This window comes from Heterodontus francisci, chromosome 16 (assembly GCF_036365525.1).
Source record: "Heterodontus francisci isolate sHetFra1 chromosome 16, sHetFra1.hap1, whole genome shotgun sequence".
Taxonomy (NCBI): Eukaryota; Metazoa; Chordata; class Chondrichthyes; order Heterodontiformes; family Heterodontidae; genus Heterodontus; species Heterodontus francisci.
The window spans coordinates 45,905,622-45,919,410 of NC_090386.1; the positions used below are offsets into that span (position 1 = coordinate 45,905,622).

The 13,789-nt window shown below is 41.1% G+C and overlaps 1 protein-coding gene across 1 annotated transcript in view; it reads right to left on the minus strand.

Annotated features, from left to right (window-relative positions):
- The window catches only part of LOC137378458 (docking protein 5-like), a 521,247-nt gene that overhangs the window by 88,581 nt on the left and 418,877 nt on the right, over positions 1–13,789 (minus strand). Inside the window, exon 6 of the mRNA XM_068048788.1 lies at positions 13,524–13,659. Coding sequence (XP_067904889.1) covers positions 13,524–13,659 — 136 coding nt within the window. The remainder of the gene's footprint in view (positions 1–13,523; positions 13,660–13,789) is intronic.

Below are 13,789 nucleotides of genomic sequence, written 5' to 3' on the forward strand. Positions count from 1 at the left end.
GCATCTCATTTGTGTTGCATCAGACAACTTAAAATAACTCATTATATGGTGGCAGCGGTAGTGAGAAAACAAAGTCTAGGTTTGAAGACCACAGGGAAAACAGCTCTGAAAATAAGCCTTTTCCTTATGTTGCATCAGACAACATAAAATAACTCATTACAGCATACAGGTTAATTATGTCAGGGCCTATTTTAACCTCTGGCAGGGAGTACACACACCAGAGAAGTGCTCCTGATATCCACCCATTCTTGCAGCTGTGAGGCCTGGGTCTCAGTTGCATTCTGCTGGTGAGCTGAGTTCATCCGCCGGGTGCCCTATTGCAGCTCACCAGTTCTGGGAGGATGAGAATCAGCTGGCTCTCACAGCTAAAACAACCAATAATCAGAGCCTTGGGGATGGGGTGGTGCTGGAGAGAAGTGATCCTGAGCAAGCCCGCCGACAGGCCAACAGTAGCCCGGGCCCAGGAGAATCAGTCCAGCTCACCTCACTAAAAAAAAGTAAGTTTCCTGGCCCTCGTTATAAGTGGCCTCTGGCAGTTCCTTTGAAAACTGCCGGTTAGGCTGCTCACTGCCCAGTGGAAACAGAAGGAGTGTGCGTGGTCCTCGATCCACCCATTTGTACCTCAAAATTGCAATTGGGATCTTATGCATGTCATGGAATCACGATTTGCATATTACAAATAGCCTTCCACCTGAAAGAGGCGGGTGCTGCAGCCGCCCAGTTCAAGACTTTACCCAAGATGGTGGTGGCGGCAGCAGTGGCGTAAACAGGCGCCAATTGACTCAATGCCTTTTACAGGCTGCTCCCACTCCAGGTAGGTGGAGTTAAAATTAACCCTATCTTCTGTTTATCTTTGCGATTTACCCAGATTGATTAGATAAGAATTTTCTCCAGTACAAACTGGTAGAACAAAATTACGCATAATGCATTCCACTTCGTCCTAGATTGGCAATCTTAAAGAGAATATTTATATGGCCAGGAATGGAAATTAGAGAACATAATGGGGTATATTTTCATCCATTTGTGCAGATACTAACCAATAATCCCCCACTTTGTATTCACTGCAAATGTTTCGCTAGTATTAGCAAATGGAATAAAATGAACCATTATCAGGGCATCATAAAAGGATTTTCACTGTGCACCTGACCCAAGGCATCTCTGTTCTGAGAGGTATCTGATGGCAATTCTGAGTGACAAATCAAGGAAGTATTCCATTCTCCAGGACCAACATCTCTCACCTTGGAACACCTTAGAATAACATTTAAAAAGGACAAATAATTGTTTCTAAAATGTTACGTATTTACAGATATTGGGGGAGAAATTTTACATTGATGCATCTATTTGTCAGGCAAAACAGAGTCCAAACTCAGATTCCCATTTGCTGCACTTGAATGGCCCTAAAAGTGCGCTTCACACAAAAATGAATCAGGTGGCTTTTAGTTGCCCAGGCTGTCCAGCTGAAACAGGCAGCACGCTGACTTGGTTATTCAAATCAGGATCCCACACCAGCCATAGGATGTGAAATTGTACAGCAAGTAGCTGAAGCTGACGCCGTACTAATTCTGACTAGTTTTTCTGGCTCAAGAGCTAAACCAACGGCTGGTGACAAAAGGCCCCAAAACATTGAAAATTGTATTTTGTGGAGTTGGACAAAAATGCACCACCTGACCCCACAAAGTAACTGTGGCTGCGGCTGGCCCAGGCTTGCCATTAAAGGATCTAACTGAGGGCCACTTTGGTGTCGCAGTCTGCGCACATGAGATTTGGACAGATAGTACCCAAAGAAGGACTGATCAAATAGTAACATCACCAGTTTCTTCAGCTCTTTTAGATTTAGATGTAGATTTTGTGCAAGTAGTTTCCGCAAACTACTAAATAATCTCCTCCATTAATGGAAACCCTAGATTTGATTCCAGAACCATAACACACAAACCAATCCAGTCATCATAATAAACATAATAACGTGCTTTGTCATGTACTCATTGCTGTTCATACATTTGTCATTTAAGTCTGAGATTGTCACATGCAATATGGCCACCTATTGTGTGACAGAGGTTTTCGTCTGCAGTGTGGAAGCTACACCTAAGTTGATGAAATGCTTTATATAGTTTTCCCTTTATCACTTGTTTGAAATTTTAAAGGTTTATTTGTCATACTTTTTTGTTCATCTGCTGATAACCAGGAAACTGGATTGATTGAACAAAGCATAATGATCTTTGCAGGTCATATTTTCTAACCAACTAACCTGCAACTGTGAATTAGATCAAATTTACATATTGTATTGTGCATTATCCTAAATTACACAAAGTTCTATAAAGAAAGGAGATATTGCATTTGATTTATAGGCAACTATCCAATTAACTTAATTTGTACATGAAAGTTCAACCAATTAGCATACTTCATTAATATGCTACTGCTATTAAAATAATGATTATGTACTGCAGAATGTGCAAAGCGAGTAATTGTCTTTTAAGATATGGGGAAAATCTAATTAGCATATCCTGCAGAAACAAATCTGATCTAATGGAGTAGCTTATTAATAAATTTCTCACTATTGGCATAACAAGTTTCACAACATTAACTGTTGCTGTTGAGCGATTGGAAAAAATGTGGAAAAGTTAACACCAATGATGTTGAGACCACCTATCCTACCACCACTCCCCTCCTAACAACTTGTTTTATCCAAGCAATAAAAAATGTTAATCAGGTCCTGCCATTAAATTCTCAGTGAAAACTGAATGACAAGTTGGAATACTAAAGATGTTTTTGGTGTATGTTCAGATACCTTGGTGCAATTTCTAAATATTACTTTGAAGAGTATAATGAATTCCTCACTAAATGTAATTATTGGGTTGCTCTGTTATCTGGTGAATTTATTAATAGCTTGGTAAGGCCCTTTGTTTCATCCCTTCTTAAATAGCCAAATAGATGTACTTATGAGACTGGAAGATCTGTTATACTACCCACTTTGGTTTCCACTTTGTAGCAACAAAAAAGTAACAGTAAAAATTCAGTGTGAGATTTCGTGATGTGAAACTGTCTCAGGAAAGTTGCCTCACAGGTTTTGAATTACCACTGTATAAAGATTAACTCCAATAAAGAGTTAAGCCTTGTTTAAAAATGCTGAGGGGTCCCACACGCTTGATAAATTTAAAGTGGTTTTAATCATTTCATAGCGTTATATATACATCAACATTAGCTCAGAGGCAGGCTGGGAGCTGGATTGAGGTTAGGAAGCCAGAAGAACAGGTTTCCTCAGGTCCTGCCGAATATAACAGTCGGCCCTGATTAGCATTTTTTTCTCCTTTTCCCTGTCATAGCCAACCAGATTGAGAGGTTGCCTGGCTGTCAGGTGGGTAGGCCTTCAGCACTAGTCTGCAGCTGGGGAGCAAAGAGGAGGGAGAAAGGTATCGGAGGCTTTGAGGGGGTGATTGGAAGAGTCTGGGAGGAGGAAGGAAATCAGAAGTGCTGAGCAGGGAGATATCCAATTGTGAGGGAGTGGGTGAAGCAGGAAAATAGAATCCAGTAAGTTAGTGGAAAGTCACTTATCGCCTGGATCCGGGAGTCCTCGCTTCCCTCGAGAAACCCAGCTGGCCAGGTTTAAATATAGAATGGTGCTTAATTCTGAGCCACATAGCATCATTATAATGTTTGAATGAGGAATCCCTCTTTGAACAGGTGGGCTGCTCACCCGCCTCCATTCGAACCAGAGTGAGCAGGTTGGATTCAGGATTCAGATTTTTTACATTTTCATATTCTATCCATGCTAATGATAGGTTAATTATGTTAAAGATACATAGGTGAAGGTCATTGTTTAATTAAAAACTTAGAGTGTATATAAAGAGAGCCTGCTGGGGCATGGGTGGAAAAGCAGGAGGCAGAGATATGTAATGCTGCATTCTATGAATATACCAACTATCAAGAAAAGGATCTGTGTCTCGATTCATTCTTCACCATTTGGCTTGAATCCATTTAACAAACCGATCCACCCATATTTGGGGTTAAAATCACTCCCCATGGACACTATAGCTCAGAAACAGGCTATTTGACTGCACTGGTCTTTTCTGGTGTTTGTGCTGTATGTAAGTTTCCTCCCAATCCTCTTCATCTAATCCTGTCAGCATATTCTTCTATTCCTTTCTCTCTCATGTGCTTATCTAGCTTCCCTTAAATACATTTATGCTATTTGCCTCAACTACTCCTTGCAGTAGCAAGCTCCACATTTTAACCACACGCCAGGTATAGAAATTTCCCCTGAATTCTCTGTTGTCTTTATTACTTACTAACTTATATTTATGGCCCCTAGTTTTGGCTTCCCCCCACAAGCTGAAACATCTTCTGTATGTTGTAGCATTTTGAAAATTGCATTGTGCATTTTGTCCACTTAAGGCTACCATACACACACTGATCATGCACTATCACTGTGTTGCATTAACAATATAGCATTGTCCATGCCAATCTACCACTTTTTGATGTGCATTCAGAGCCATCATCTTTTTTCCCGTGTTGGCAAAAGTGGCTACGACATTTTGAAGGTGTGATGACAGGTGTTTCAATCACAGATGACAAAAGAGAAAAGCCCTTACTTCTCCACTATGGAGGGGAGGAATTAGAAGATATTTCTGAGATACATACGCCTGTGCAAAATGACTATGATACAGCAAAAAATGCACTAACAATTTACTTCATACCCAAGAAAAACAGCATGTATGAAACAATTGTCTTCTGACAAACTAAGCAAGAAGCAATCAAAACAATTGACCAATATTGCACGTGATTGAGACATTTAGCGACTAAATGTGACTTTGGTGATGTTGAATAAGTCAAACAGGAAATCAAAACACAAATAATCAAAGGCTGTCTCTCCAGTCAACTATGCCAAAAAGCACTCAAGAAAGCTAGAAAGCTGTCAGAACTATTGGAGTTAGCAAATTCACTATTGCTGTCAGAGTCCAGAGCCACTAAAGTTGAGGCTACCAACAGTAACTACCACACTCCAATTTCAACTCCTGTGAACACTGTTCATTGCTCATGTGCCAGGAAACCACCTGCAAAGCAACAACACCAGTCTCACAAACAGAGCTGTGACTTATCCAAAGAAGGTTTCCACTATGGTGGTGCACACTGAACAGAGTGTCCTGCTACTGGTAAACAGCGTAAAGCCTGTGGAAAATCCAACCACTTGGCTCGTGTTTGTCGCTTATCAGCAAAATCAATGCTTTTTTTTTCTTTTTTGGGCCTCCTTATCTCGAGAGACAATGGATACACGCCTGGAGGTGGTCAGTGGTTTGTGAAGCAGTGCCTGGAGTGGCTATAAAGGCCAATTCTAGAGTGACAGGCTCTTCCACAGGTGCTGCAGAGAAATTTGTTTGTCGGGGCTGTTGCACAGTTGGCTCTCCCCTTGCGCCTCTGTCTTTTTTCCTGCCAACTACTAAGTCTCTTCGACTCGCCACATTTTAACCCTGTCTTTATGGCTGCCCGCCAGCTCTGGCGAACGCTGGCAACTGACTCCCACAACTTGTGATCAATGTCACAGGATTTCATGTCGCTTATCAGCAAAATCAACTACTGAGACCAATACCAACAGAAGGGTGCCACATATGCATACCACAGCAAAAGGGCGAAAGACTGTAGCCAACGTAGAGGTGGATGACCCTGAATATACTTTTCTGCTCTCTCTAAGATACAGCAAACAGCCACATGTGATAGTGATCACTGGCTGCTTGGATGTAGATTTTTTCATAGATACAGGAGCATCTGTCAATGGCATGGAAGACAGAACCTTCAACAAACTTCCGGATTACCCATTCTCTGTAAACCAGGGACTACGAAAGTTTTCATTTACAACAGTGACAAGCCACTGAAATTCTTGGGACTTTTGAAATGCCAGCCTCATTCAAAGAATACAGCATTCATTCTCATTTCTATTTCATACCTAGAGACTGTGACACGCTTATCAGTTTCCACACAGCAACAGATCTGCACAAGATTGCAGTCACATATGTGATTCCTATGCATAACAACAACATTCTCAAATGGTATCCTGACCACTTCACTATATCGGCAAACTGAAAGGTGTTACTTGGAAGCTGCATGTAGACCCTAATGTGCCCCCAGTCGCTCATCAATGGCGACAAATAATATTTCAAGTCAGAAAGCAGACAGAGAAGGAATCTCAGGGCCGACTTAACTTTGAAATTATTGAGAAAGTTGGGTCTCACCCATACAAGTCATCAAGAAACCCAAGAGCGAGAACCAGATTAGAATCTGTGTTGATATGCAATCACCAAACCAAGCCATACAATGGGAAAGACACTTGATACTGTCATGCTAGGCCCCCACTTGCCAAGAATGAGGCACATTAATTTTATCATGAACATGGATTAAAACTGTTACTGGAGTGGGGGGAGGACTTGTTGAACAGATCAGCCGTGGCTGGAAAAGACATTTGCATATTAACAGACAGTGTTCGGAAGGACAAAGCAGCCATTCCCTGACATTCAACCCACACTGGACTTTTGATCATCAGAAGGTGGGGGAGCTTGCATTCCAGGATGACTGCTAAGATGGCCAAATACACAAACGGACACGGTCAAACCAGCTAGTCACATGACCAACCTGCTGGGCAACCTGAGTTTTTTGAATTTGTACAAACAGTTTGAGAGAATGCTGTTTGCTCCTGGACCGAGAAGATCACTTCTGTCTGCTCCCATCTCTGTCTCACAAACCTCTGAATCCATTGAAGCCACATGAACCCCAAGAGAGAAAAGTCTCCTACAGCGAACAAGCTTTAAGAAAAATACTGGGCCCCAATGAAAAGCAAGATCTACCTACAATCAAGGACTCTACAGTGAGCTTGAACAACAACTCTTCAGATATTGCCTCAAACTTTTCCACTTTATTTTTCTTCTCTTTTCTGTCTCTATTTGCATGTGTGTATCGCGTATGCATGCTGGCGTGGGTGCGTCATGCATCCTTAGGTGTCAACCGAATTAGAGTTTAAGTTTAAGTTTTATAAATTTCAACTTTTCTTCTTTAAACCTCAGAAAGCCTGTTTGTGCTGGTTTGTTTGCCTTATAATTGGAAAGCGGTGAACAAGGATTCACCAAGGGGGAGCTAAAAACAGCGTGTTTAAAAATAAACTCTGTTACAGTAAGACCTGGTGAAGGCTGAAAGGGAACCCTGGACCTCTTTCTCACCTGGTTGTAACAACACTGACAATCGATGACATCATAGAGAAAGTGAATGGTGCTAAACAATTTGCTAATCTTGACCTCAATGCAGGCTACCATCAAATTGAGCTTGCAGAAGAATCGAGATATCTTATTGTATTCTCCAGTCACATTGGACTTTATCAATACAAGAAGCTCGACTTTGGAGTCAACGCAGCAGCTGAAGTATTTCAGCATATGATTCAGTCTGCACTTCAAGGACTTGAAGGCATGCTGAACCTCAATAATGATATTCTCATCCATGGTCACACTGCAAGTGAACTTGAGACACAAATACATGCATGGTTACAACATCTCACAGAATGTAACCTCACCTTGAACAAAGACAAGTGCTTGTTCGATGAAAGCAGAATTGAGTTCTTTGGTCATGTGTTCAGCAGTGAAGGAATGTTACCTGATCCGCAGAAAATTGAAGCCATTGCAAATGCTACGGATCCTAAAAACGTGCATGAAGTCCAGAGTCTGCTAGTACTCATCACGTACTGTAGTTGTTACATTCCCGTACTTGCCACGCTATCTGCCCCCTACGTGATCTGACAAAAGAGACCAGCAAGTAGGAATGGACTAAATCATACAAACAGGTGGTACAGAAGATCAAACGATGGTTGCCAGCAAGTTGCACAAATGCCTATTTCGACCATTAGAAAACCACCCAGCTAGTCGTGGATACAAGCCCGGTTGGCTTAGGTGCAGTTCTCGTACAGAAAGACAAGACAGGTAAGCCATCAATCATCAAGATGGCAAGCAAATCACCAATGCCCGTGCAGCAACATTATTCGCAACCAGAGAGCGAAGCACTCTCAATCACATGGGGTACCTTACACTTTTATTTCTACTTGTATGGAAGTAAGTTCAAAGTGATAATTGATCATAGACCACTAGTGAGCTTGTTCAACAATCCAGATAGCAAACCACCCACTCGAATAGAGCGTTGGATACTCAAACTGCAAGAGTACGGGTTCCATGTTGATTATCAGCCAGGCAAGCTCAACCTAGAAGGCTTTCGTGACATCTGTTGCCGACAGTCAGTCCTACTAGTCGTGAGGAAAGGTTTGCCGATCAACATATTAACTATGTAAGCATAAATGCTGTACCAAAGTCACTAACACTAGCTGACATCAAAGTGGCAACAAAACAAGATGAGGTATTGCAACTATGTACGATGGCTATGGAATCACAAAACTGGAAAGATGTGATCAAGACGAAATGAGCTCACTATTACAACCACATCTGATCTCGTATTACGCTGCAACTATATTGTCATTCCACACTTATTGAGGGAATGTGTTATTGATATAGCATATGAAGGACACCAAGGAATTGTCAAAACGAAAAAGTATTGGTTCCCAGGACTGCATTGTAGAACACAAAATCAATCAGTATTTGCCATGTCAAGCAACCACAATGTCAAATCTTCATTTTCCTCTCAAGATGTCAAACTACCATCGAGACCATGGATTGAAGTAGCATTGATTTTGTAGATTTGTCCACTGGTGAAAACCTGCTTGTTATCACTGACAACTGCAGCATATTCCCAATCATGGAAATAGTTAATGTCAACTTCAACAAAAGTAGTCATCCCAATGCGTGATCAGATTTTCACCTTGCTTGGAATCCCTCAAATGGTGAGAAGTGTTAATGGACCCCCAATCAACAACAATGAGTTCAGTAAATTTGCAAACAACCTCACTCATTGAAAAATCACACCCTGTTGTCCAAGGGCTAATGGAAAGGCGAGAGATATATGCATACCTTGAAAAACGTGATACGTACAGCTACAACTGAGAGCAAGTCATGGAAGTAAGAGCTATATCACTTCCTTCATAATTACAGAGCAACTTCTCACTCGATTACTGGAAAACCTGCAGCTACACTCATCTTTGTATATCCAATACACCCATGTCTTCCTGAGCTATCCCATGAAGCTAATGATCAACATGTATGCGAATGCGATCGAGAACAGAAGGATCGAATGAAAGTAAATGCAGAGTGAAACATGAAATCTAGAGCTAAACTGCTAAAGCCAGGAGATAAAGTGATCGTGAAACATGATGGTCATGTTGGGAAACAAAAGTCCCCTTATGATATCCAACCATTTGTTGTGACCAACACAAAAGGATCAATGCGCAGTAGCATCTGACGCTGTTGCTGGGGCTGGACCGCCAGTCCCCTCCACATCATCGGGGGGAGGTCAGCCCTGGCTATTTAAATCAGCCGCCGCATTTAATATTGCAGTGGCTCCGCGATGAGCAGTACACGTAGGCGGCAACATAAATTTTGGCCCTACATCTGATGTTAGATGATATCCTACTCGTGAGATAAAACGTCCATCATACTTAGAGTCATAGAGTTATACAGCACAGAAACAGGCCCTTCAGCCCATTGTAACCGTGCCAGCCATCAAGCACCTATCTATTCTAGTCCCATTTTCCAGCACTTGGCCCGTAGCCTTATATGCTATGGCGTTTCAAGTGTACATCTAAATGCTTCTTAAATGTTGTGAGGGTTCCTGCCTCTACCACCCCCTCTTCAGGCAGTGTGGTCCAGATTCCAACCACTCTCTGGGTGAAAACATTTCTCCTCAAATCCCGTCTAAACCTCCTGCCCCTTACCTTAAATCTATGCCCCCGGTTATTGACATCTCCGCTAAGGGAAATAGTTTCTTCCTATCTAACCTATCAATGCCCCTCATAATTTTAAATACCTCAATCAGGTCCCCCCTCAGCCTTCTCTGCGCTAAGGAAAACAACCGTAGCCTAACCAGTCTCTCTTCATAGCTGAAATGCTCCAGCCCAGGCAACATCCTGGTGAATCTCCTCTGCACCCTCTCCAGTGCAATCACATCCTTCCTATAGTGTGGCGACCAGAACTGTGCACAGTACTCCAGCTGTGGCCTAACTAGCGTTTCATTTAGCTCCCTGCTCTTATATTCTATGCCTCAGCTAATAAAGGCAAGTATCCCATATGTCTTCCTAACCACCTTCTCTACGTGTGCTGCTGCCTTCAGTGATCTATGGACAAGTGCACCAAGGTCCCTCTGATGCTCTGTACTTGCTAGGGTCCTACCATCCATTGTATATGCCCTTGCCTTGTTAGTCCTCCCAAAATGCATCACCTCACATGTCTCAGGATTAAATTCCATTTGCCACTTCTCTGCCCATCTTACCAGCCCATCTATATCACCCTGTAATCTAAAGCTTTCCTCTTCACTATTTATGACACCACCAATTTTCGTGTCATCTGCAAACTTACTGATCATTCCTCCCATATTCACGTCTAAATCATTAATGTACACTACAAACAGCAAGGGTCCCACCACTGATCCCTGCGGTACACCACTGGTCGCAATTTTCCAATCGCAAAAACAACCCTCGACCATCACCCTCTGCCTCCTGCCACTAAGCCAATTTTCGATCCAATTTGCCAAATTGTCCTGGATTCCATGGACTCTTACCTTCTTGAACAATCTCCCATGCGGAACCGTATCAAAAGCCTTACTAAAGTCCATGTAGGTGACATCAACTGCTTTTCCCTCATCTACACATCTAGTCACCTCCTTGAAAAATTCAATCAAGTTTGTTAGACATGATCTCCCCCTGACAAAGCCATGCTGACTATCCTTGATTAATCCCTGCCTCTCCAAGTGGAGATTAATCCTGTCCCTCAGAATTTTTTCCAATAGTTTCCCTACCACTGATGTTAGACTCACTGGCCTGTAATTACCTGGTTTATCCCTGCTACCCTTCTTGAATAAAGGTACCACATTCGCTGTCCTCCAGTCCTCTGGTACCTCTCCTGTGGCCAGAGAGGATTTGAAAACTTGTCAGAGCCCCTGCTATCTCCCTCCTTGCCTCACAAAGCAGCCTGGGTTACATCGCATCTGGGCCTGGGGATTTATCCACTTTTAAGCATGCTAAAACCGCTAATACCTCCTCCTTTTCAATGCTAATTTGTTCAAGTATATCACAGTCCCCCTCCCTGATCTCTACACCTACATTGTCTTTCTCCATCATGAACACAGATGAAAAGTAATCATTTAAAACCTCACCTACCTCCTCCGGCTCCACACACAGACTGCCACTTTGGTCCCTAATGGGCACTACTCTTTCCCTGGTTATCCTCTTGCCCTTAATATACTTATAAAACACCTTGGGATTTTCCTTGATAACTTAAGTGATGATGTTGTAAAATGAACTATTGTCAGTTTGTGAACAAATCTTTCATCTCATAGTTTACCACTGAGTGCATTGTTAAATTAATACAAAAGTTAGAATATGTAATACTGTTACTGGTGAAGTTGAATGTTCAAGTTATGCTTAAATTTATTGTTTACACTTTTTGGAAACAAACCATTGAAACACACTATGTCTCTCATCTACTAAGAAAGGGACAGATATAGTGTTTTAAAAATTGCATTGTGCATGTTGTCCACTTAAGGCTACCTTACACCAGCAGAGGGTGTCTGTAAAAGAATAAAAGGAACCCATGTTTCCAACAGCATGCAGCAGTTCTGTGTCTCTTACTAACTCTGGCTGAATCTTACTGTTAGTCCCAAGAACATCACATATGTCTACGGTATCAAAACCTTTCATAATTCTAAAGTCCTTTATTATGTCACCATAAAAAACCCCAGCCTGTTCAGCCTTTCCTGGTAAGTCTATCCTCTCAGTTCTGATATAATCCTTGTGATTTTTTTATTGCACTTTATCCAGTGCCTCTATATCCTTTTTATGATATGGAGACCAGAACTTGCACAGTACCCCAAGTGTGGCCTAACCAAGATTCAATACAAGTTTAACATAACTTCTCTGATTTTCAATTCTATCCCTCCAGAAATGAACTCAAATACTTGGTTTGCCTATTTTTTAATGGTCTTATTAACCCACGTCACTACTTTTTGTGTCTAATAGTTTGAAGAATATGGTCACTCCTCAATACATTTATATATTAACGATATAATACAGCAGCTCTCTTTTGATTCTGAGAGTTAGATTTACAATCAGGTACAGCCAGGTTAGACAACGGAACCTAAGGAAAATGTGAAGAACAAGGCAAGTCGATTCGGCCCATTGAGTTTTTTTACTTAGTATTTCAACTGTTCCAGCCTGTCATCCCACTGTACTTTAAATTCCCCGAACATATTTGATTCTACTCCTTCATGGTCCATCATTTGTTATCTCCTTTGTGTGTGACATGATTCTGGTTTAGGTTTTAATCAAGTAGCTGCCGTTTAAATGCAGTCTTAGACAAAAACAAAATCAAGAGAACATCAGGTCAACACTAAGCTTTTTTTTGACATAGAAAGAAAATAAAGATTCTTATGATTAATTCAAGGACTGTTGAAGAAGAGTTCTGAAACAACAACCATAGTGGCAAAAAGAGCATAGGAAATATTTACTTATGTACAAAGCACGTGGTATATTAAATAAAAATCAGACTTGCTCTTCGAGGGTAAATTGTGTAAAATGTGGGGGAGCAAATCAAAAAATTATCAGCTGTGTTAAATAGATTATTTGTATCATCTTCAGACATACAGGCCCAAGTAAATTGACTCATGAATTTATAACATGCAAAATTTCATATATACAAAAATAATTAAAATATTTTAAAACACCTATGGCAGGTAATATTCACTTCAGAATCCTCATGGACATCGGGCAAGAGATATCCTGAGCTCTGGCTAATATTTTTAGGAGTTATATAAATAAATTTGAGGATTGGAGAATAGCTCATGTAATTCTGTTTTTAACATAGGCATAAAGCCAGGAATTTTAGTCGTCATTCTGATATCAATATAGAGAAAATACATGAAAACAGGATGTCACTGATGTTCGTTTAAAGACTGGAAAGGCCAAGAGGAATAGTCTACGTGATTTTAGATGAATTGTTCCTACTTCACAATCTACTAGAACTCTTTGAAGAGATAATTAGCCAACTAAATTAGTGGACAGAGTTGCCTTTGATTTCCAGAAGGCATCTGTGATGTTTTACTAGTGAGGCTTTCAAAGTAGATTTCTCCATTAAAAAGCCTTAGTATAGTTTATTTCAAAGTGCTACTATTATGTTAAGTTTAGCACTGAGGGGTTGAATTCATTGAACAAAAAAGTTGGGAAACGTGCATTAGTGCTATAAAAAACTGCTTGTGAAGTAATGCTTCTGCTTTATCTGCAGCTGCTTTACAACAGAGAATGACACAGTAAATGGAAGAAAACAACAAGAATCCAAAATGCCCATCCACCGTCTCACACTAATTGCTGAGTATCAGAGACCAGACATCACCAACACACATACCCGTGAATTTTTCTCCCTCTGTAGCATCTGCTCATGTTGTTCTGCTATGGCCAGTGCCGCAGAATGCACTTTCTGGTAAATTGCTTCACCTTCTCTCGTTTGGAAGGTGAATAGCCCTTCTCCTGTGTCACACATTCTGTCAAGACAAAAAAAATTAGCATACAATACAATTCAGTTTAAACTAAACACTTTAAGTACACTGATACTTACTAACAATGCAAGTTTCACAATTTCCCATTTTATTCTCAGTCAGTCATTACAGTTAC